Genomic DNA, 26,617 nt, shown 5'->3' with positions numbered 1-26,617 from the left:
TGACTCTCTCTGCTTGACTTATTTCACTCAGCATAATCTCTTCCAGTCCCATCCATGTTGATAGAAAAGTTGGGTATTCATCCTTTCTGATGGAGGCATAATACTCCATAGTGTATATGGGCCACATCTTCCTTATCCATTCGTCTGTTTGAAGGGCATCTTGGTTCTTTCCACAGTTTGGCGACCGTGGCCATTGCTACTATAAACATTGGGGTATAGATGGCCCTTCTTTTCACTACATCTGTATTTTGGGGGTAAATACCCAGTAGTGCAATTGCAGGGTCATAGGGAAGCTCTATTTTCAATTTCTTAAGGAATCTCCACACTGTTCTCCAAAGTGCTGCACCAACTTGCATTCCCACCAACAGTGGAAGAGGGTTCCCCTTTCTCCACATCCCCTCCAACACATGCTGTTTCCTGACTTGCTAATTTTGGCCATTCTAACTGGTGTAAGGTGATATCTCAATGTGGTTTTAATTTGAATCTCTCTGCTGGCTAGTGATGATGAACATTTTTTCATGCGTCTGATAGCCATTTGTATGTCTTGATTGGAGAAGTATCTGTTCATATCTTCTGCCCATTTTTTGATATGATTATCTGTTTTGTGTGTGTTGAGTTTGAGGAGTTCTTTACAGATCGTGGATATCAACCTTTTGTCTGTACTGTCATTTGCAAATATCTTCTCCCATTCCGTGGGTTGCCTCTTTGTTTTCTTGACGGTTTCCTTTGCTGTGCAGAAGCTTTTGATTTTGATGAAGTCCCAAAAATTTATTTTGGCTTTTGTTTTCTTTGCCTTTGGAGACATCTCTTGAAAGAAGTTGCTGTGGCTGATATCGAAGAGATTACTGCCTATGTTCTCCTCTAGGATTCTGATGGATTCTTGTCTCACGTTGAGGTCTTTTATCCATTTTGAGTTTATCTTTGTGTACGGTGTAAGAGAATGGTCGAGTTTCATTCTTCTATATATAGCTGCCCAGTTTTCCCAGCACCATTTGTTGAAGAGACTGTCTTTTTTCCACTGTATATTTTTTCCTGTTTTGTCAAAGAATTTTTGCCCATAGAGTTGAGGGTCCATATCTGGGCTCTCTACTCTGTTCCACTGGTCTATGTGTCTGTTTTTATGCCAGTACCATGCTGTCTTGGTGATCACAGCTTTGTAGTAAAGCTTGAAATCAGGTAATGTGATGCCGCCAGTTTTATTTTTGTTTTTCAACATTTCCTTAGCAATTCGGGGTCTCTTCTGGTTCCATAAAAACTTTTTTTTTTTAATTTTTCCAACAATCATTATTTGTAAATGATAATTTTATCCTATGTTTTTCCTGGGACATTCACAGTTTTCAAAGTTATTGTTTTTCTTAAATACATTTTCTCATAAGTAATAGAGAAGGAGAGAAAATAGTATATTAATTATCTACTCCTGTGTAAAGTGTATCTTAAAACTTAGCAACTTAAAACACCTTTTCATTTTCTCATAGAAACTATTGGTCTGGAATCTGGGTGTGCCTTAGCAGGGTAGTTCTGGCATAAGGTCTCTTACGAGATTTCAATCAAGCTGTCATTGTAGCTGCATTCTCATTCGAAATCTTGACTGAGAGAATAATCCCTTAAAAATTCACTCATACAGTTGTTAGTAGGCCTCAGTTTCATGCTGGCAGTAGGTCAAACAAGAGATTTCCATTCCTCAAATGTGGGCCCCACCATAACCTGAAAAAGTATCTTCAGGGGCGACTGTATTCCCCCTAAGGGAATGACTAACGATAACAGTGCTAAGAATAGTTTAAAGAACAAATATGTGAAATCAAACTATATCTGATGACAGAATGTGTTAAGAAGTAACTTTTCCAGCTCAGGAAACAGGGAGGGAAAAATAAAACCATTAAAAAATTGAAAACTTCATTAGTGGTAATACAAAGGCAATTTAAAAGATAAGAATGTAGCTATCATATTTGAAAAAGTCAAACAAATGAGGAAAAGATTAAAGATATAAAAGTTGTTATAGAGATGATAGAGGAGACTTAAAAAAAAAATTGAAGATAGGCCTAATGGGTATGAGGAGAATTGAACAAATAAAGAAATTTTCCTGAAAAAGGAATTGTTGGGGTGCCTGCCTGCTCAGTTACTCACTTAACTCTTGATTTCAGCTCAGACCATGATCTCATGCTGAGATCAAACCCTGTAACAGGCTGCACACTCAGCAGGGAGTCTGCTTGAGATTCTCTCTCTCCCCTTCCTCTGCCCTTCACCGTGCTCTTTTTCTAAAATAAATACATAAATCTTAAACAAACAAACAAAAAGTCTTGAACCTATAGTTATATAAAATGTTTAACACCAAGACAAATCTAGAAAGTTATTGAAATTCAGAATAGGGAAAGAAACAGACATCCAGATATAAAAACTAGTCACTTAGGAGTGAAGAAATGCAGGCTGACTCAGACTTACCCATGGTAATGTTAATGTGATCAGAGAGTGGAAAAACATCTACAGAGTTTAATGAAATTAATACTGAACCCCTAATTTGATACCCAGCCAAGTTGTCTTTCAGTTGTAAAGACAACAAACAGATATTCTGAACCATGAAGCAAAACAGAAAATTTATGGAGTAAACATAGGGGAAGTGAGAGAAAGTGTGTTAATTTCATCATTCTTTGTAGGAGAAAATCAACAGATCACTTTTAAATTGAAACAATTCTCTTCTGAGGAAGGACATTCTGGAGGTGTGAATCTGATATTTCACAGACAATAACCACTTGCATTATATAGTCTGTTCATAAAAAAGGCTGATTTTTAAGAAAACACTCAAAAATATTACTCCTATGAGAAATTAACATTGTGTGTGATGGGATCTGCCTGTTACAGAAATAGCTCCAAGATTTTTACCTTCTTAAAAAAATATTTTGATTTACTGGTTATCCAGATCTTTGTGATGATTATTATATATGTTTTGAAGTCCATCTCCACAAGTTACAGATTCCATTAAGTTAAAAATTGCAAAATAGAAGGACATTGCTTAAAGTAATTCATCGTCTTCATCAATAGATGTAGTGTACTACTGCAGGAGAGTGAATCAATCTGTCTTGAGTTTACCTATAATAATACATTCTTGGTATGGAATCTTAAAAATGAATCTATTTAGAGCTAGAATCATCATTGATAACCCTTTGGTGAGGACTGGGAAGCTCTACACATGCTCTTCAACCCCTACAGTGAACTTTATTTCTAAAAGAAAAATGAGAGAGAGAGAGAGAGAGAGGACAATTGCTTGCTAAAACGCTTTTAGAAGTAACAATTGAACAACAAAGAGATACTGAAAAGAGGATAAGTAGTCACAACAGAATACATGTTGTTTAGGTCAGTCTCTTATTTTTTCAGTGTGTAAACTTACCTCTTAGCATTTCTCCAGCCTGACAACCTTTATTTCTCTTGTCCTTTCTGATAATTTTCAGAGCAAAAGATTTAGAACCATAGACATTTAGTTAAAACCAACTGTTTATTACGTTGCTAATTTTGGAGAAGTTTCCTCTCAGAACCTCAGAGTTTTCATCTCTGTTAGAAATAATTGTAATGTTCAGCTCAAAGAATTAAATAACAGTATATATTAAAATGCTTTATAAATGTTATGACAAAATTATATTAGTAATAGTAGTGGCAGGGGTAATCAGATTCTAGATTACAACAGCCTTGGATTTGTATCCCAGGTTTGCCATGTATTTGCTATATACATTTTTTTCATTAATTTCAGCCTCAGTTTTGTCATCTATACAACTGGGGATTAATTCTAGTCACATGGATGTTGTGAGTGTTAAATGATACATTGCATATAAATAATTCAGTATAGTGTCTATTATGTAGTAATTATACCACAAGAAATGTTAGTTGTTGCTGTTATTTTAATTGTTAATTATAATTTATAGAGCACTTATGGTATACTAAGTATACCAAGTATACATGTTGATGTCAACCAATCCTCATAATAATATCTTCAGGAGACATGATCATCCATAGTTAATAAATGGAGTACAAAGGATAAAAGTAAAAACAAATAAGAAGGTTAGAAAATGATGGTACTAGAATTTGAACCCAAGTATGTCTGACTCATAAAGTTCAAGAGTTTTGAAATATATAAAAATATAAAATATATTTATTAAGTGTTAATTTTATGCATTATAGGCATTTATAATATTGATTTAAATGATCATATTTATAGTGTAAAGACTAGAAGAGATATATTTTCATGACTCCATCATGCAGTTTAACTGTAACTGAGAGTTTAAGGAGGTTTCATGTGCTTTTCCAAATTTTTATAAACGCACTATGATGCAACAACAAATAGAATATTTTGACAATAATTTTCTCTAGTTATTTTTATTATATTACTTGTTTCTATTTTTGAGTAAAAGTTTTAAGTGATAGCAATGTGATTTGGTACAGAGAAACACATTTCAGTTACTTTCATGTAATATTTTATTATTTGTAGCTTAAAAAAAGAACTTCAGCTAGATTATCTAGGACTCAAACAAAATACTTGACAGTGCCTGCTTTTTAAGTGGTCAGTTTTATTGGGTGAATATTTAGAGTGCCATGAACACTTTTATTTTTCTTTGCCCAAAAAAGAATGAATACATATTTAAAGAAAATGTATAAATGTACTCTAAACCCATTATTCTAAACAGGGAGGTTTTTATCTTTTTAAGTAATAATTTTTTAAAGCTTGAGTTTTCTGGGACATTCATTCTTGTATTTCTTTCCTGATATTTTCTTATGGTTATCTACAAAGAATGTGAATCTCCAGCTGTTTAGTAGAAGCATTAGAAATATGTCTTTCCTAAAATTTTGCCTCTTCATTTTTCCAAGGCAGTGGTTTTAAATGAGGACAATTTTGACCCAGGGGACATTTAAGAATCTCTGGAGACGTTTTTGATTATATACTTTGGGAAGGTGTGCTGATGGCATCTAGTAGGTAGGGGCTTGAGAATCTTGATCTAAGGTTACTATATAATAAAATTCATGATCGATAAAAATAAAGAAAAAATTTTTACTTTCTTCTAAATTCACAATTCAAGATGTAAAAGATCCTAGATCCATATATAACTGTGAATTCTTGCACTACTACAAGCTAATAAGACTAATACTTCCCCCAGCACATTTACTTATCATTTCTCCATCAGAATTATCCTAAAACTCCGGCAGAATTATGTTAAAACTTTTGAAACCCAAGCTATCATCTGAGGCTCAATTTTATTTATACTTTTCTATAAAAATTTCATTAGTTTAAAATTACCTTTATCATAGGATTTCTCTGAATATTAACTAATTAAATGAGATAAAATTAGTATCTGGCATATAGTAGGTACCTAATAATTTTAGGTGTTCTTCCTTCTTGCCTCTTTCTCTTCTGATCTCCTTATTTACATTGTTTACCTGCTAATGAAGACTTAACTGTGTACAGTTTTGATATTCTTATTCACTTATTTGACTTCTTTTGAGGATGTCTCATTTATTCTATGAGAATATATTTATTTGCATTACATAATTTATCCTTTACACTCTAGCATTTGTTTAAAGATTTTATTTATTCATTCGAGACAGATAAAAAAAGAAAGACAGCATGAGCAGGGGGAGAGGCAGAGGGACAGGAAAAAGTAGACTCCCCACTGAGCTGGGACCCCCCCCCCCCAATGCCAGACCAATCCCAGGGCCCTGAAATCATGACCTGAGCTGAAGGCAGACTCCTAACCATCTGAGCCACCCAGGCACCCTTATACTCTAGCATTTGACCGAAATCACAAGTAGGCAGACAGACAGGTGTGGGGGGGTAGGGGCGAGCAGCCTCCCCCACTGAGCAGAGTGCCCAATGCAGGGCTGTATCCCAGGACCCTGAGATCATGACCCAAGCTGAAGGCAAAGGCCTAACCCACTGAGCCACCCAGGTATCCCAACTTTTAGGTTTTTTTTAAATGTTCTTGTTTAGCATTATCTTCTTTAGCTCCGCTTTAGATGAATACAAGATATGTATTTGAAAATGTACACCACCAATATTTGAGATATTTGTTTTTTTTTTAAATCTTATATATCATATTTTTAAAAGAAATCTTAGTCAATTAAAAAAATTCTAGGTAGATCTCTAATTTACTAAAATAGTGTAATTTGCTAGTTGTGACTTTCTTGTGTTAGTATGTCTGTTGAGCACAAGGAAAAAGGAAAAATTTTAAATATTAAAATAATAGAGAAAAAGTCTCGATATTTTTAGAAATTTTAAAGTGTGTCATTTTTGGTCCTTACAGAAAGTGTGGACTATGGGCCAGTGTTTGTACAAGAACCAGAAGATATAATTTTCCCGACTGATTCCGATGAAAAGAAAGTAGCATTGAACTGTGAAGCTCGTGGCAACCCAGTTCCCAATTACAGGTAAAAGTTCATTATTAATCATTTTTCTCAAGTATTAAAAATTTCCTTCAATGAGATTCTGACATTCCCAGGGAGTATTATAATATCTCAAGTAATTTTTAAATATTTGTCTTCTGATTTTTCCTAAGATGGCTTCGAAATGGAACAGAAATAGATTTGGAAAGTGATTATCGCTACAGTTTGATCGACGGGACTTTCATTATAAGTAATCCAAGTGAAGCAAAGGATTCTGGTCATTATCAGTGTTTAGCAGCCAACACTTTCGGAAGTATTCTTAGTAGAGAAGCCGTACTTCAATTTGCCTGTGAGTAAAGTATATGTTTTCTTCATGTATCTGTATATAGTGTGTATACATGTAATTTAACAGTTTGGTTAGGCAAAAGCTTAATGAAGACCTCAGATTTTAAAATAATGGTAAAATCTCGGTAATGATTAGAACTATGTAAACAATGTGTTTCTTTCTAAGATATTCAAAACTCCCTGAAATGTTTGCCTTCTTCAAGTAAACCCAACACACTACTCTGGGAGGTTAAAAATACTACTCATGATTTTTTTTTCCTCCACCTTTTAAAACATCTACTTATCTGCTTTTATTTTTCTACTGTTTATTATAGTCACTATTTGCTATAGTTTCTTTTAGACATAAGATCACATATTCTAAAAATTCTGCTTAGGAAACTAAAGAAATGCCTCTGAAATGCTTATGTTTCAGATTCCAACTACAATTTCTCACACAGATACCCCAGTTTTTAATTAAAAAAAGATACATACATATAATTAAACATATATACTAGAATATATACATTTTCTAAAATAGACCATTTATCTAATTAACTATTGTATTGAGTTCTTAAAACTTGTGAAATTATGTAACTTATGATGAAGACTTACACCAAATTGAGGATAGGCTACTGAGTAAAAAACAAAACAAAACAAAACAAAAAACAAAAAACAAAACAAACAATATCATTTCTTAGTAAACAATCCTACTTGAATACAAATTCTTGAGGATTACAATATTTAAAAAAATAGGAGGGTAGATTTCTTCATGTTAGTAATTTATATGTAACTTATATTGGCTATATAATTTATCACAAAATGATTTTTAATTTAAAATTACACCCTGAAGAATGGAATAATTGATTTTTCTCTATATAATCTTCATCACATATTATTTCTAATTAACCCAGAATCCAGACATCCTATTATAGGAGTGTGAAGGAGAAAGGAAAGAACAAAGGAATAATAATGGATTTAGGGCTAGGTCCCAGAAAAATCTAAATATTATCTTTTAAAATAAATTTTGTTAAGTATTTAGGACAGAACTTTACATACACCGAATATACCAAGATAGTAGCCTGAATATACTCCTTTTGTTTTAGAAAATATTATGTGGTGTATCACAAAACCTAATACTTTTCATCATGCTCATTAAAAGAGTAACCTAATAAAAAAAATGGCCCTCCTAATTGCTCTCTGTAAATAAAGTAGTACTTTCAAAACAGATACAGAAAATCTGGAGAACATGATGTATGAATACTAAGTGGCTTTTATCTTTCTCTTTGGTCTATACTGACACAAGTATACCAATTCATAGTAGCTTATATATCAACTGTTCTCTCCAAAATCACCAGTGGAGGCAAAATATGTAAACTTTTCTGTCCAATGTGTCTGTATGACTGTACTACCCTAGAATTTCTGCAAAGACTATTCATAACTATCTGATACTCACCCCCACCTGCAGTGAGCACATTGGTACCAGCATCTGCAGTTCAATAACTAGGCAAGGAAAACCATATCTATCTTACTTATTGTGTATCAAGTTGTCCTGAACTTAGTCTAGATCAATATTTACTTTATTTTTGACTTAACACAGGGTTAATATACATATGCATTCCTTGGTAGCATCTTATGACCCTGCCTTTCCCCATTCCCACCCCACCTGACTCAGCTGTGTTCTGAAGGCCATTTTATATACCTACGAGCCCATAATGTGCTTGGTTGAAGCAGTCACTTACATAGGGAAAGGCACTTCTGCCTCAAAATTACTCTTTCACCTAGATGACATTATGTCCATTGGATTAAAAAAAATTAAAAGTGAAAAGTCCTTTAGGTTTAGCTCTATCTTTTTTCCAGAAGATCTCTGGGGGGAAATGCAAATATAGATGGTGGAGAGGAGAACAAAGACTCCACCAATTTCCTTTCTAGTGTACTTGGATATGAGCATGTGTGCTATGGGATTCCAGGAGCCAAGGTACATTTGTGTTTGGAGGAAAATTGAGGTAGGAACTTAGAAAGAAAAAAAGGAGCTTCTGAAAGGAAGTGAAAGGATACAAAGGTAAAAAGATTAAAAATTTGGTGGGTGGGGCGCCTGGGTGGCTCAGTGGGTTAAAGCCTCTGCTTTCGGCTCAGGTCATGATCCCAGGGTCCTGGGATCGAGCCCCGCATCGGGCTCTCTGCTCAGCAGGGAGCCTGCTTCTTCCTCTCTCTCTGCCTGCCTCTCTGCCTACTTGTGATCTCTGTCTGTCAAATAAATAAATAAAATCTTTAAAACAAACAAACAAACAAACAAAAAACTTGGTGGGTGTGGTGCATAAACAATGAATTCTGGAACACTGAAAAAAATTAAATTATAAACAAAAACAAAACTTGGTGGCAGCTTTCCTTTACATCATGATTTTCTATGTCTAGCCTCATTAGCTAGATACATAATGTACTCACTACTTATTGTTGATAGAACATTTAATGTTTAAAGTGTTTTTGCACCTAGAAGAATGTTCATCACTCTTTACACATTTTAAAGCTGATTATCATTAATCTTTTATAACTACAGCCACTGTTTATGTAAAAATTTAAATATACAACTAGTCTTTTAAAACTAATTTTTTCAGCCATGGGAAACTAATATATTTAGTAAATTTAGATAATTATCAAAACCTATTTAATCAAATTAAATATTCAAATCTAATACATGAGTCTGTTAAAGATTTTAAATGTCATAAAATTAGGCAAAAGTTACAAATTATGAAATTGATTATGAGACCTGTTTAACATGTTTAACAGATGTGATCTCTTTTATAATTTGAAGATTATTTTTGTTATATCAATAACACTTTAAATCTATAGCTTTCACATGGGCTTTACCTTTTGGAATATGACATATTTGTTTAAAATGATGTGATTCTAAGACTTATTGGACAGTGTTAACTAAGTGCCAGGTGAGTCTCTCCTAATAACATTCATGGACAAATGTACTAATCTATATTTTTAATAGATGCATATTTAATTGAAGACTCAAGATAACCGTATATTAACAATCCTATTACCAATAAATAATATAAAACTTAAACATATCCTATTAGAGTCACTTTACTTTTTGCTTGGAAATTATATACATATATTATATACATGTGCATCGTATTAAACTTTCTGATTCTGAGTATTATTAGAATCAAATGAGATTTTGCAGATATATATATGCACAAACTGTCACAGATTGTCACAGGACTCACTTAATGCTAGCTTCTTCCCTCTTATTAACCAGAAATATATAAATATATTTTTAAAGATGTATTCATTTATTTTAGAGAGAGAGCATGAGAAGGATGGGTGGCAAATGGGGAGAGAGAGAGAGAGAGAATCCTCAGGCAAACTCCCTGCTGAGCACAGAGCCTGATGACAGGGCTTGACCCTGGGACATCGAGATCATGACATAAGCCAAAATCAAGAGATGAATGCTCAACTGAATAAGCAACCCAAGCACCCTCTAACCAGAAATATATTTTAAAATATTCTAACTTTCCACTAATAATATTTTGGTCCTGTACCCACATCCCAAGTCAATCATAAGTTCAGCTACTTTTCATTGACTACAATGCATAATGTTATGGGAGACTAAAATCTAGACGCTAGAAGTGTATGTAGGACTGTTCCAAATAAGTTACAATAAGTGGGCAGGAAGACATTATTACTGAACCAAGGTAGTAAAACAGATTTTTAAAAAGAACATCCTTTTTTTAGGGCCTCAAGTAGCTTATATTCCTTGAACATTTTATGTGGCAGACAGTGCTCCAAGTGTTTTAAAATACATTAACTCATTTCATCCTCATAACCAGCATATGAGTTGTTATGTTATAAAACACAAATCCGGGGGCTGAGTGGCTCAGTCAGTAAAGGGTCTGCCCTCAATTCAGGTCATGATCCCAGGGTCCTGGGATCAAGCCCTATGTCAGGCTGCATGCTCAGTGGAGAGCCTGCTTCTCCCTCTCCCTCTGCCCCTCCCCTCTCTCCTGCTCTCTCTCTCTCTCTCTCAAATAAATAAATTAAAACAAACAAACAAACAAACAAAAAACCACATAAATCCAGGGGGAAGCTGTGTGGCTCAATTGGTTAAGCATCTGACTCTTGGTTTTAGCTCAGGTCATGATCTCAGGATCTAGGGATCAAACCCTGCAATAGGCTCCCAGCACAGTGGGGAGACTGCTTGTCTCCCTCTTCTGCCCCTCCCACTGCTTGCATAAATAAATAAATATATCTTTAAAAATAAATAAATAAAATGTAAATCCATTTTGTAGATGATAACTCTTATTTAACTCTAATAGTACTCAATCTTTCTCTATTCTAATATGTGTTGTATTCACTTTGATATACTCTATTTGATTTTCAACTTCTCTCCCAAACTCTAATTATATTGTAATTTATCAAAAGTCTGTATATTTGATTATTCATCAACCTCCATTTTATAATCACTTTATTAACACTATATGGCACAGGAAAAATAAATATTAGCAACAAAAATAAGCATGTAATCACTCTGCATTTCTTCTTACTGCTCAAATTTAGTTAATGAAAGACTTTCTTAATTTTTCTTATGGAAGTTTAAGAATTACCAGTTCTCTTTTTAGATCTCAAATTTTAGGATGTATATTAATTTTTGGAAGTAATTATTTTTCTTATTTTCATATTTTCTCCTTTAATAAACTTTGTTTCTCATAATTATCTTTATTTATTGGATAATCTATGGTTAGAACCTGGAAAGCTAAATTTTCTAAATGAACTTGAGACATGACAAAGATAACTATATAACTATTATCAGTAGCTGACAATGTCATCATAGATCCTGGCTTTTGAAGGGAATGGTGATAAGGATATGGGAATTGGCACCTTTACCTGGTGATGTAGCAATGTGTGGAAAAATTAAATGTAAAATAAGCTTGTTTTCTTTTAAAGTTTTGTTCCTCTTCACTTGTCACCTAATATGTTAAAAAATATGAAATAACAAATGTATATTTATATAATGATTGTTTTATTTTAATAATATATTTTATCTCAATATAGTTCCAAAGGGTGTTTATTTGACTTGCTATATAAAATTATGTACAATAAAAAGTAAATATGAGCAAATAAATACAGCATCAGGTAAAAAGACATTTCATAATAAGAGGTCAGGATAGTGTAGGCCATATTGTCTCATAATTATTGTGGCCAAGACATAAATATTTCCTTAAGACTCCCAGCAGTCAGAGCAAATGGGAAAACACAGACATTTAAAGGACTCTAATTTCCCCTGGGTTCCTTAAAAGAAGAAACTCTTTTCTTGACATTTAATTCTCATTGAAATTTCTAGTTTGAGGCTTTATATGGAGATATTAACAATATTCCTACATCAGTTCAATAGCGAGTTTAATTAGCTGGACATAAAACCAAACCAATTCTTTAAGTGTAATTAGAATTTAATCATGAAGCTATTCACTTCATTCATTTATAATTTTTTTTTAATTTTGATTTGAGCAACTAATGGATTTGAGAAGCTGCTGCAGTCATGCTCATTTTCCCCTTTTAACCTATCCCTTACATGTCTTAATGTCTACCATGAGGATCTTTTAAGTTCTTCCTAAATGAATATTTGTAAATGTGCTTCAGCATAGTTAATGTTAATAATGTATTTTAGCATTAATAAATATATACCTCATAAGGGTATAGTAAAAATTAATGATATAGAGAAGTCACATCTGTGAATTGTTTTTTAACTTCAGGAAGAAATAAATAAACACAAAGTTGGATAACTATTGCTAGTACTGATTGTTACTGGTTATCAATAACATTGATAATGATTATTTTTGACAGAGTATACTTTATTCTGTAGCTTATGTTCATCATGAGGATAATTTCCTCACCTAGTGTAGTGATTTCTCTTCAGTGAAAAGCAAGAATATACCATATAAAACTTTGTCACTCTATTAGCTTATTACCATGCTGAGAATTTGGAATTGATAATGTGACACTACACACTTCTCGAACATCCCTCGGCTATCCAAAGCTCATAGCAATCTCTCCAACATTTGTATTCTTAAAAATAATTCACACTAGTAAATCAAACATAAAATGAATCAAGAATAAATAGTAAGTCAGACATAAAATGAATCAAGAATAAAATCTCCTCATGCTGTCTCTTGCTTCAAAATATCTTTATATGCCATCTCTGGTAAATTGATAGTTCATATATAAATTCGAATATATTGCTTTTCAGGGCATTTGGATGATTTAGATGCAGAATATTCCATTAGTTTTCCTTGAAGCAGTTGATTAAAATAACCTCCTTAACTCTTTGAGAGATTATATGATTTTTATAGACTTTGTATTTAAGCCCTTTAACCTTTCATTTTTATATAAAACTCAAAAATTACTTCTCTAGCTTTTCCAAAACTCCTTCATTTAAAGTAAAATTGACCTCTGACTTTAAAACTATGTTTAACTAGCATTTGATACCTAATGAAATTATTTGAATAATTGCTAACTCTACAGTACATCCACAGCTTTATTTCATTAGTCTATGAGATTTTGTCCATAATAACTTCATTAAATTGTTTGAGTATCAACCTGAATGAATCACATTGTCATGGATAATTTTATTAGTTGCAAAATTATCTAATTTTATTACAAATTAAGTTGATATTACTTTGTAATTTTGCTTTCTATAAACAAAACAACTATGTTTTTCTTTTATAAAATCATTACTCAAAGAATATGGTTTAAATCTTATCTTAAAAAACAAGTCTTCTGATCAAAATGATATAATAATTGTGAGTGTATGACTCCTTGACAAACTACAGTATGGATTCTTTGAGATCACAGAAAAAATTTTAATTAAAAATAGGTAAGTTTATGCTTTAAGGGGGAGTTATAATGAACTAATCAAAGTTGAAACCTGGGGCAGATTGCCTTCAAACTGTTAATTCTATGACATAACACTTTTGTATTTTATTTATTAAAATTCATCCAAACACATATTTTCATTATTAATCGAAATCATGAATAATTTTGTCTATATACGACAGATGCCCTCCAGCAAAATCGACAATTTGCCTGGCTTAAACTTTGATCTCACTGTTCTTCCTCCTGTTTTTAAAAATGCAGAAAAGCCGGTGTTCACTCATATTATGTAAAGCGGCCCACAAAGACCTAGATCAGGAATGCACAAATCCTCTGACCCTTGCTGTTCAAGCCTATTTAATTCATTATTCTCTAATCCCTAGAAGAGTGTCTTTCAAGGCACAAAAGTTCAAGAAGGTTTTAAATCTCACTTGATTAAATAGCAGTTCCATCTCAGGATAATTTATAAAGATATTAATATAAAACAAAAAAGTATAAACAAAGGGGCAGATATCAAATATGTTTAATTTCTAAAATTATTTTATTTTATAAAAACTTTTTTAGGGACAAGTTAGCAAAGAACATATATTACCTAGCTTGGAGGCCTTCTTCTTTGATTGCATTTTCATATCAAGTGCTAAACATTTCTACTTTTCATATGGATGGATGGATGAATGGATGGATGGATAGATAAATAAATATAGATGTACAAATGTGTATATGTATATGTGTATAGGTATAGATGTGGATATGTATGCATTTATACACATAAATTTAACAATAACAAGAATAATAGCAATAGTTAAAAGCAGCAATAGTTACTGAACACTTAAAAGCCAAAAAACTGTTAAGTATATTTAATGCATCTTTACCCTCTTTAGTCTTATTAAGGGAGTTGCACTATTGATTTAATTTACGAATAAAAAAAAAAAAAGAAACATAGTCAATCTCAAGAATGTCAACTTATTTTCCCAAAATCACATGGCTAATAAATAATAAAACAGCATCTCCAACTCAAATATAACTTCAAACTTTATGCTTACAATCTGCCCTTTTCTATCCCATACCATACTTAATCATGCATTGCATTTTTTGTTGCTTAATATATGTAGTTATTTCATTCATAGAACACTTATATGCATGTATCCTCTCTCTCTTGGGCATTGTTCCACATGTATAGGGAGCCTATAATGAACAATGCATATTCTCATAGACCTTAATAGACCTTAACGCTAACAAAGTCAGTATGAATCTCTCCATTCCATATATATTTCCTGAGTTCATATTCTCATTATCCTCCCTGAACCACCAGAAAATTGCCTGCCTATGTATATTTTTTTAACATCTCTCTTCATCCTACCCAAACCTCAATAAAATCTCTCTGTACTGTTTTTCCTAAAATGATCTATGTAAAATACAATTCTGACCATGTTGTCCCTGCATAAATCTCTAATGGTTTACCATAATTGCAAAGAAATTTGTAATTCACTCTATACACTTTTAGAGTAGGCAGAGAAAATCAGAGGGCTCCTTTATGAAAATGTGTCCAAGAAAACTCTATGGTGAAAGTCAAGTTAGGAGGTCATTTCAGTAATCTAGGTAAAAAGGACTGGAATTCCTCATACATTGAATATAATAGAATAGATGTCTGTGGGAGAAGCTAAAATAAATGAGAATTTGCAAATGATAGAATGAATGGGGGTAGAAATATAAAAAAATATGGAAAAGTTAGAATGATATCAAGATTCTGAGCTTTGATTAATTCAGTTGAACAATCCATAATACCGTAACATAATAAAGTAACAAAAAGAAGAGGAAGTAATTTTATTTTGACTTTCAGGGGAAAATACACAATATTTTAAAATATTGGTTAGTGCACAGGAAAAGCAGTTCCCAAAGGTGAGAACTGGCCACAAGGACAGACTCAATGAAATCATAAGGATGTTTCATCAAGAGAAACTGTACTAGAAAGAAAAGAGGGTTAAGGACCTAACCTTCTAGAATATATACATTTCTCTGGTAGAAAGATGTGAAGGGTAGAAAGAAAGGAGTTAGTGAAGGACAGAAGAATGGAATAAGCCAAGAGATGCAGAAGAAAGCCGAGAAAATAGAGTGAAGTACAAATGACACTTAGTTGTGTGTGTGTGTGTGTGTGTGTGTGTGTGTGTGTGTGTGTGTTTTAATGATATTCAGTTTTAAGGGGTCAACTGTCACCTTTGTCAAACACTATAAGTAACACTTGAAAAATTTTTGGAGTTTGAGACCTTTAAAAACCAATTTTAGTAATGACAGAGACAGATATCAGAACCCAAAGCATTTAAGTATAAGATATTATAGTATTTGGTGGTAGATAAAAGAGAGTCTGCATAGAAGATTCTGAAAATACAAAATAGAGTCTAATTAGTGAAATTAATTTCTCTTTTCCAAGTAAGCTATAGGTATTCTATAGATTTAAATCTCCTTCCAGGGAAATAGTCTGCCATACAAAAGATACTAAGTGCTATAAGATACTATGTTAATTAAAGTAAAATTTAGAGGGGAACCTGAGTGACTCAGTTGGTTGGGAGACTACCTTTGGCTCAGGTCATGATCCCAGGGTACTGGGATAGAGCCCCACATCGGACTCCTCTCTCTGCAGAGGAGCCTGCTTCTCCCTCTCCCTCTGCCTGTTGCTCCCCCTGCTTGTGCTCTCTCTCTCTCTCTCTTTCTGTCAAGTAATAAAATTTTAAAAATAAAATTAAATAAAATTTAGTTTAGACTCTCACATCTTGACTCAAAAACTTAAATTAACTAAAGAACCTTAAAACCACTTAGGGAGACATAAAATTTCCAGAAATATTTTCCTGATCCCCTTCAACCTGAATTTTAATGCCATATCCCCTAGAATTTTGATTTTTTTCAATAAAATACAATATTATCTTAAGAGAAATAGAACCACTTTACTTTTGCCATAATTTTTTGATGCCTAGTAGAAGAATCACACGATGATTGGGTTTAGCTGATGTTTTTCCCACTCCAAGGAATGAAAAGGAGGGGAACTAAGAGGATAACCTCTAATCAAGACCAACTAGTTAGCTATGTATAGCTCAGAAGGGCCTCAGCACCTGTGAATTCATGGCCCCAGTTTCTATGTGAGTTTTCTGCAATATTTTTATTAAAACAAATAAAACATTTTTATTTTTTGTTTTTGTTTTGAGTCAAATTTAGTACTTTAGGCAAACTCTGGGAGTGCACATGGGGTTTCTCATTATAAATCCTAATATGTGTACTTATGCATCTGAAACAGGAGCTTTTTAATAAAAGTCCTCTTTTTTTTTTAAGATTTTATTTATTTATTTGACAGATCACAAGTAGGCAGAGAAGCAGGCAGAGAGAGGGGAGGAAGCAGGCTCCCTGCTAAGCAGAGAGCCCAATGCGGGGCGCCATCCCAAGACCCTGCGATCATGACCTGAGCCAAAGGCAGAGGCTTAACCCACTGAGCCACGCAGGCACCCCAATAAAAGTCCTCTTTATTGCAATGGAGACTTGTTCAAACTGTAAATGATGCTGCGTGAGTCTGTGTAGGAGTTTCATATTAAAATACCCTTATAATCTTTCATAGCTTTGTTTAAGATGTCCTCAGACATAGGCCATTTATGTCAGTTTATAAGTTAGATTAGATACTCAAGTATATTTATGAGATTTACAGTATAAGGTTAACGTTATTATTAATAATAATAAGATGGGACCAGGATGACTTCTCTATGCCCTCTCTGCAATGTTTTTATTAAAACAAAGAAAACAAATAAAGAAAACCAGGATGACTTCTCTATGCCCGGGTTACATTCTATTCATTTGACAGGAATTAAGTGGCAAGTATGGAGTTTACTGGGACATTAAGCCATTAAGTTTGTTTCAATAGATGCAGAGGTATTTAGACAAAGAGTTACTATTTTCTATCTTCCTTTTCTCCTACCCACTAATCTGGGTAGGAACACTAATCTGATCAGCCTGTCCTTAAAACAGTTAAAGTCCTCTAATCCAATCTAGAATAAAGCGCAAACTTCCACAAATGGTCGCAAGGCCATTTATTATTTAGATTCTGTCTGCTTTTCTAGCTTTCTCTCTATTACTCAGGCTGTAGTGAACTATATGTACTGTCCTAAGAGCATTTCATTGTTGTTATATGAGACAGTCTACCTGTCATGGTAACCAAGGGCTACCATTCAGCCTCCCAATGCTCTCTGTCTCTGTCTTATTCTGTATATGTGTGTGTGTATGTGTGTGTTTGTATGCAGTATATATTATATATATAAAATATGTATTTATATATAATCTCACATGTTCTTTATTATATTTGTTTCTTGGTACATTGCATTACAACCATTTATGACAGTCACCTTGGTTCCGGAAGAGCCATTCTGAACTTATGCATACCACAGATTTTACAAGACTAAATTCACTGAAGACATATTTAATGTCTCATTTATCTATTTATTTACTTCAGTTTAATACCCAGCCTCTAACATGCAAGTTGATACTCAGTGAATGCTTGCAAAATGAGTAAGTGAATGAATGAATATCCTCCAGCACCACAGTGGCCACTACCCTCAAAAAAGATCTCCTTCTGAGACCCATGAGAAGATTTATTCTTTAAGAGGTGTATACATAGTCCTCTCTAACAAGTATAACAGAAAATCAAAATGAGTAATACAATTTATGCAGAAAAATTTTATAAACTGTAAAGCTCCATATACAGGGTAGTTATATTATTAGTAAATGGGCATTAATAAACATTAATACCTACAAAGGTATTAAAGGATATAATTAATATTGATATCAAAAGAGGTATTGATGTTCAGTTTAAAGTTAGTATATCTTTATATATTATTGTGCATACTATTGGTAATATCTTCCACATTATAATAGATGTCTGAGGCCAACTAAGGTATTCCAAAGAAATATTAAAATGTCGCCTTTTTATTAAAAGTAATTTCAGATATGTCCCTGATAACAGAAGAAAGCTAATAATTTTTAAAAGTGATTCTAGAATTCTAGCAATGTGTCTCTATGGATCCTATTAGCAATGAATGTTTTCTATTCATTTCATAACGTCATTGGATTGTAAACTTAGAGTCAGGAGATAATGATAGAATTTGCCAAACTAAGCAACAAAACTTGCTGTTAAGTTCTTTAGGAATGTATATGTAAATATTACTTTATTTCAGTTGTCAACATGAGTGTGTCTACCCAGCGCCACTGCTATAATTCATGTCAAAAGATCCAGAAATAATATTTAATATAATTTAATATTTAATATAATATTTTTAGAATCATGAAAAGAAAATTTAATAAAAAGTATTTGCCTCCCAATTCTTAATAGGTAGATGAATTTAGAGAATTGTTTCCCATAGTACTTCACAAGAAATGAGACAGTATTTTAAAAGAATCACATCTGTCATGACAAAATAACCAAAAATATGTCTAAAAATTGTCAGTTATAAGATCAAATGTGATTCATAGCAATTCTGTTTTCATAAACATAGTAAATCATTCACCTAAGTAACCATGACTATAACAGACATTTAAATTATAACTTACAGAATTTCACAAACTAAATTCACAAAAAACAAATATAATTGCTGAGATGGTACTGGCATGTCATCTAAAAAAAATTCTAAATTCCTATGTACCAATATGCAAACATATCTAGAAGGCTTGTTTTACAATTGTAATTTTTAAAATTCCTTTATAAGACCACAAGAACTGAGTAAGTTATCAATGTTTTACTTGTCTTGATTAAAAAAAAAAAATTCTTGGTCACCTGGGTGGCTCAGTTGGTTAAGCATCTGCCTTCGGCTCTGGTCGAAATAAATAGAATCCTAAAAAAAATAAAAATAAATAAATTTATTTATTTGACTTAGAGAGATACGATGAGAGAGGGAACACAAGCAGGGGAAGAGGGAAGTGGGAAGCAGGCTCCCTGCTGAGCACAGTGTCTGATGCAGGGCTCAATCCCAGGACCCTGGGATCATGACCTGAGCTGAACGCAGATGCTTAACTGACTGAGCCATCCAGATGCTCCCAAAAAACATTCTTGATAGATAAGTAAGATTATATCTTTTTCTCTAAAGAACATTTTATGCCAGTTTTTATTTAATTTCATATTTTGTATTTCAGAAACTTTTTCCAGTTTTTTTCTTAAAATATTATCTAAATATGTTTTTTCTCAGTTGATTCACCCACTATGAGATTAAGAAAAGCAAGCCTCTTTGTACATGAAATAAACACCATAATGATAATAATTGTATCAATCTGCATAATTTATTTTAACTATTAGATACTTATATAGTATTTATATTTAATGATATAAGCATTAATAGTATATAATAAAATGCTAACAATAATTGCTAAGATTTATTAAGTGATTATTATGTGCCAGACACTAAGGTAAGCTTTTTGCATATTATTTTATATTCAATTACAAAGAAAAAAATAACATAATTTATGCATTATCCACACTTAAATATATTGAAAATTAGGAAACTGTCTGAAGGAGGGAGCTCAGTTGTCCAATGTGACATAGTTAATAAAATGCAAAAGTGAAATTCAAGTCTTGTTCTATCTGATTGTAGATCCAGATCTCTTAAATTTTTGCTGAGCTTCTGCATGTGATACCCCCTTAAACCACCCAAACGATCCAGAAGTTATGCTGAGTGGTCTCATAGACTCTCATTTTGAGATCAGAAAGTTGAAATGAATAATGCCTGGGTGGTTCAGTTGGTTAAGCATCTGCCTTCTGCTCTGGTCATGATCCCAGGGTCTTGGGATCGAGTTCCTCATTAGGCTCCTTGCTCAGTATGGAGCCTGCTTCTCCCTCTGCCTGCCACTCCCCCTGCTTGTGCTCTCTCTCTCTCTCTCTCTCTCACAAAGAAACAAAATCTTAAAAAAATTTAAAAAAGAGAAAATTGAAATGATAAAGGTCTTATATTCTACTTGTGGCCATACAGCTAAAAGATTTGAACTTAATCTATGTGATATAGCTGATGTACTTGTATACATTCTTATCATTCTTGCTTTTAATTTATACTTCAGGGTATTCACATAGGACTACTCTCTGGTCTGTTTTATCTCAGGGTCTTATCTATTCAGATTGATTAATCCAATACAATGCTACACAGAGAGCACACATACCAACTGCTTTCAGTCTAATGCTATTTTTTCAAATAAATCAAGTGATGCATAATTTCATATTATGTTGAGAAGTTCTTACTGATTTTTATTAATGTGCATGTGAAACTCAAAATAGCCCAAATTATAAAAGAGGTAAAATAAATATAATTCATGCAATTTTACCATCAATACAGATCACACTCTATTCAGGAGATACATGGAGACTGTGTGGTGGTCTCAGTAATGTCTTTATCTCTCAAAATAAGTTCTATTCAGTCTATTGAAGTTACTTACTTTAGAATAAGGCCTAACCTTAGAAATTAAGGATATCCAGAGAGTCTACTTTATTGGTTTTCCCTCTCTATTAGAAGTTTTATTGGTCCTGGGGAAAGGAAGGCAGACGTCCCCACCTTCTGCCTCCTGTTGAGGGTACCACAATCTCTTACTGCTTTCCCCATGCCGCAGATGGAGAGGGGCAATTATTCCTGGGAGGCCATTAAGGCCTTGAGCTTGGGCCGGTGCCGAAGTGTGCCACTAGGCCGAGAGTAGGGTTAAGGAGGGCAGGCAGCTGGAGGCCAGAACCTGGTAAATCAGCAGCAAGTCCAGCAGGTTGTAGTCCACAAAGAAGAGCTAATTCTTGGACAGTAGGGTCTCACCTGGGGGGTTGGGGGGGGGTCTCTTCACATATTCCTCCTTGCCTGCTTCATAGCTGTTGTAGATGAGGGTGAGGTATTTGCTTCGGAGATCTGTGATGCCATCATTCACCATGTCCACCAGGGCCACCTCCCACTGGTCCTTTCTGAATAGTGCAGGGCAGAGTCCCTGTCAGGATGGTACAGTCCACTGGTACAGGGTAAGCGCTCCATCCTGGAACTTTGAAAGTTGCCCCTACAGCCAGGGCTCCTTGGTCACCACCTCCTCCTTCCAGCTCTGGGCCTGGTCAGCCAACAGCTTGTACATGGCCTCTCAGCCTCCTTCAACAGGGAAGGAGGCAATGGTGTAGGATGGCGTGGTTAGAAGTGCCGGCAGCAGCAGCAGTTGCAGCAGTGGGGGTGGCAGAGCCTGGATAGCCTCCTATAGTTCACACTACTTTCTAGCACCTAAAGTTTATAGCTGCTGTTACTCTGGTGGGCCTAAACTCAAATCAGTTGAATAGTTAGTAGTGTTTTTCTACTCTCAAAACTAATGGAAGCAAGCTTTAACTGTAGTCCAAATTTTACGATTTGAGTTTTTATGTTTTGGAAATACTAGGCATATAAAATCTGTGCCTATTAATCTAATTACAGTTAGTTCATTTTCTCCCTAACATAATCTGGATGGCATCATAAATATGGATAAAGCTAAGTGACTATTTATATATAAAACATAAAAATTAACTGTCAACATAATCTTGTTTACCTTTACAACTCTGGCAGGCACTTCTGTGTCATTTTGAATATGAGATTTTCTTGGATGTTATCAAATACATTTCAACATCACTATCTAAGGAAAATAAAATATTTCAATACATACATTTTACATTGTCTTTTGAATTAGAAATAGTTGTCCTTGCCTAGGGTCCACTGACACTTTTCTGCCACAAAATGATATCCTTCATCTTTGCTTTAACAGATGTTATTTTTCCCCCCTGGCCTCTGCCATAGAGACAAATTATCATCTCCCTATAAGACTATAAAACAGAATTGCTTTTCTTTATTCATAAATTATATAGCTTATCTCATTCCTAAAATGTATAACCTTGCACAGAGTGGAAAAAGAAGAACAACAACAACAAAAAACTTGTGTACATTTTAACACAACCCTGTATTTAAATTTAACTTTCATAATCACCTCTTTCTTTTAAAATGAATGTTTCATTATTTAGTTTAGAAAATAATTGTAGATTAATCATTAATCATATCTAACTTTTCAAATGGTGAATCACTAGTAAATGACAATAATAGGAAAAAGCACAAGGCCCGACAGATGTTTCAAACGATTAGCTTTAAAAGGATCTTAGAGAAAAGCAGCTCACCAGACATTCCACTCTTCCACAAACAGAATAGCTTGTTAGAGAAATTTCCACCTCCTAAGACCTCATTTAATAAGTGAGCTGACTTTTCTCAATTGTATAATAAAGGCATATAACCTGGTGATTCAATTTACCTTAATGATGATAAATTCTAAAGATTGATGTGCAGGTGTGTGTGTGTGTGTGTGTGTGTGTGTGTGTGTGTGTGTATGTGTGTGTGTGTGTGGTTAAGAAGTATCTTTGCTTACACTAAAAGAACTGAATACTTATTCTAGGCTATAAACTTGTACTATTTTATTATAAGATATGAACTCTAATAGAAATTAGAAATCAGCATTAGCATAAGAAAGTGAATTGAGAGTTAGCTTAGCTTGTTGTGCTTGAGATATATGTCTATCCTATTTATGACTTCTCTGTTAATGAAAGGTAAAGTAGGGAATAGGTTAGTTGCTTTTTTTTCCATCAAAGACTAGCCTAATACAATGAGAGACATATGATAACATAGACATTTTTTCCTTTATTTAGAAGGACTAAATCAATGAGAGCAGTTATGGACTGGGAGGTACAGAAACTGAGTAGTAGAAATCAGAAAACAATGGAGGAGAGATTTTCTAGTACAAGGATTTGCCAACCACATCAAAGTCAATTGATTTATTTATGGGTAATAAGGATAAAGAAACTATATTTGTCAATAAACAGCAGTGTTGAATATAAGGAGAGTATTTCCATTAGAGGATTGAGGTAGAAGTTAGTATTTGAGGTTTCAAGCATATGGTAAAAAAAATTGCAAAAAAAAACCATTTGTTTCTTTAAAAGTTAGGCAGTGGATGGATAGTGGAGTTAAATAGTAAGTTAAGAAGACCACAATAGTAAACACTGTATTCTATTGAAAAACTAACGAAGTTCTTTTTACTCTTCAACAGTAAAATGCATGGGTGTTCTTCTAGTTTCATCTCCTCCTCATTCTACACTCAATTAATTTTTAACAATATTGAGGTCTCCTGACCATATTCAAATTGAGCAGTTAATCACGAAATAGGCTTTCATTGTCAGCATTGAAAAGTCCTTTCCTTGAATCATATTCACATGTAAATGAAAAAATTTACAAAAAAAAATTACCATCATCCCATTTGAAGCTTATAAGAATCTCTAACCACCCAAAACCACCACTCCCTTTGCAGAGAGCTATAGTAGAAATGTTGGCTTTAATTTGATTTATCCTCTGTATGACGACATTACCTATAGCTCTGTCCTGACGTTTTCTGTGATGTTCAGATATCTTAAAAGAACTTCTTTTCTAGATCAATCAGTATTTCTCCTATATAAGACTCATCAGTTTGAGAGAATTTACTTTTATGTATCACATTCTTTTAATGTCTTTCCTCCCTGATACTCCATATCATATTTAGTATCTGTTTTGTTTCTGTTCTTAATCCTGTTTTTTACTGTGTATAGGCTTCTCAAGTTTTGGGCAACTTTTTCTCCCCCCCCCCCCCCCCCACTTCTTCTATAAATAACCTCAGACACTCTCTCATTTTCAACTACTATATTTATGTAGGATAAATTCATATCTCCTAAATCCATGTCTTTGTTTCAGATTGTATTTCTAATAGCTAGTGCCATACTGCCTGTTGAATATCTTCTTAGCACCACAATTTCAATTATCTTCTTGCCAAAAAAAACCGCAGGCTTTTGGATTTCTCTTTTGTAGCTTGTACCAATGATATCAGATTAGAAAACGGGAACATCACTGATTGCCTGTCTCATTATCTCTTATTCTTCCACCATACCCAACAAATTTCCAAATAATTTTCATACATCCATCCTTTCCTTACCAAAGCACAATCACCCTAGTTGAAATCCTTAATGTACCTTCTACCTGACTATTGTGATAGCTTCCTGAATGGTTTGATCTTCTCTCCTTGTTTTCCTATACCTCAGTTCTTATCAAGACTTCCTTCTGCTTAAAAACAATCATGTTCCACTGAGTACTAACACAAATTAAAGAACTGCACATCTGGACTCAACCAACTTTCCAGATACCATCTCTTGCTTTTGATGCCCATTTATTATTTATTACAGATAATTTGTAATATCCCTTCTCTCTGCCTCATACAGATCTATTGACATGGTATGCCTCCTTATTTCTGTAGCTGTTGATATCTCACATCTTCAAGTTATAAACCACATGCCCTGTTTTCCAAACTTATTCTTGATTTTTCTCAGAACATTGAGACCGCTCTGTAATCATTTTTTTTTTTAAACTCTGCTTATGTGACTTAAAGCCCCCATATCTGGGTTCAAATACAGTCTCCTATTAGGAAAATTTAGGACAAGTTAAAAACAGCTTTCTTGGGCACCTGGGTGGCTCTGCCTTTAAGTGTCTGCCTTCAGCTCAGGTCATGATCCCAGGGTCTTGGGATCAAGCCCCTCATCAGGCACCCTGCATGACAGGAAGCTGCTTCTTCTCCCACTCCCCTTGCTTGTATTCACTCTCTTGCTGTCTCTCTCTCTTTCAAATAAATAAATAAAATCTTAAAAAACAACAACAACAACCTGCTTTTTCATCAGTAAAATAGGGATTATAATAATATCATCTCATAAGACTGATACAAGAAATACATGGTGAAAGATAAGTAAGCCTGCTTCTTAACATCCATGAGATCAGGGATTTTTGTTTTGCTTACTAATATATTCCAAGTGCCTTATGTGCCTTGAACATATTTTTAATTGTATAATCTATAGAATAGTATAAAAATGTTAGTATTTGTTTTAAAGATTTTGTTTATTTATTTGTCAGAGAAAGAGAGATCAAGAGAGCGAGCACAAGCAGGGAGAACAGCAAGCAGAGACAGAAGCAGGCACCCTGCTGAGCAAGGAGCCCGATGTGGGACTTGATCCCAGCACCCTGGGATCATGACCTAAGCCAAAGGCAGACGCTTAACTGACTGAGCCACCAAGGCATCCCAAAATGTTAGTATTTTTAATTTAATATTATCAAAATTCAGGACTCTATAGTTACTTATATATTGTTTTGTTTCTTTTACCAGACAAGGAAATCTTTCTATTAGATATTTATTGAATACTTACAACAGAAATTCTCATTCCCAGGATCCAAATCTCCTTCCTTCTCTTCATCACATCTCAGCTCTGATGTCCTTTTCTTAAAAAAAAAAAAAAAAAAAAAAAAACAAACCCTAAACTCCCTAATAATTTTAAAATTTAGTAGTTATTTTCTTTTAATGTGTATCATAATGAAACTCTTTGCCTCCAAGTTTTCAGGAATCAGATATCACTTCAATATATTAGCAAACTAATGAAAAAGACAATAGATTCTTTTTTATGTTTATAAGATAATGATCATGTATAAACACATGAAACTGTATACTCTTTTCTTAAAGCAGAATCATATACCACAATTATTGTTTGCCTCCACTGAGAGACATAAATGCTTCAAATATCATGATCATATTTGTGAATCCTTGAAAAAAATACAGTCACTGACATATAATAAACATGCATTAATTTAAAAAATGAGTATCAGTTACAGGAAAAGGAATCAGTTGCTTCTGCCTTGATCTGTATAACAACATTAACAAAATACTTACTTTGTGCCAGGTATTACAGTAGGTGTCTTCCATCTCTGTCTTGAGAACTTTTATTTACCCATGATTTGTATCACGTGTCACCTTTACTTTTTAACAACTTCTGTGTATCCTTTTCCCCTGTAGCATATTATACATCGTTGTGTTGTTGCAGTTTTCATATAATCTATACATCTTCACTGTAAGAATATAAATGCCTGAAAGATCAGAACAAAATCTTGAATCCTTAAGAATGAAGAACTCTCAATGGAACAAAACAGAAGTGTATTGGATTAACAAAAGAATACCAGGT

The 26,617-nt window shown here is 33.5% G+C and overlaps 1 protein-coding gene across 1 annotated transcript in view; it reads left to right on the top strand.

Annotated features, from left to right (window-relative positions):
• The window catches only part of LOC111154359 (contactin 5), a 560,291-nt gene that overhangs the window by 8,679 nt on the left and 524,995 nt on the right, over window positions 1–26,617 (top strand). The window contains exons 3-4 of the mRNA XM_022513913.1: window positions 6,282–6,405; window positions 6,534–6,709. Coding sequence (XP_022369621.1) covers window positions 6,282–6,405; window positions 6,534–6,709 — 300 coding nt within the window. The remainder of the gene's footprint in view (window positions 1–6,281; window positions 6,406–6,533; window positions 6,710–26,617) is intronic.

Source organism: Enhydra lutris, unplaced genomic scaffold (genome assembly GCF_002288905.1).
Source record: "Enhydra lutris kenyoni isolate GAN:26980312 unplaced genomic scaffold, ASM228890v2 scaffoldscaffold37, whole genome shotgun sequence".
NCBI lineage: Eukaryota > Metazoa > Chordata > Mammalia > Carnivora > Mustelidae > Enhydra > Enhydra lutris.
Note: the sequence above shows the minus strand (reverse complement) of the source record. Positions and strands in the feature narration are given on the sequence as shown.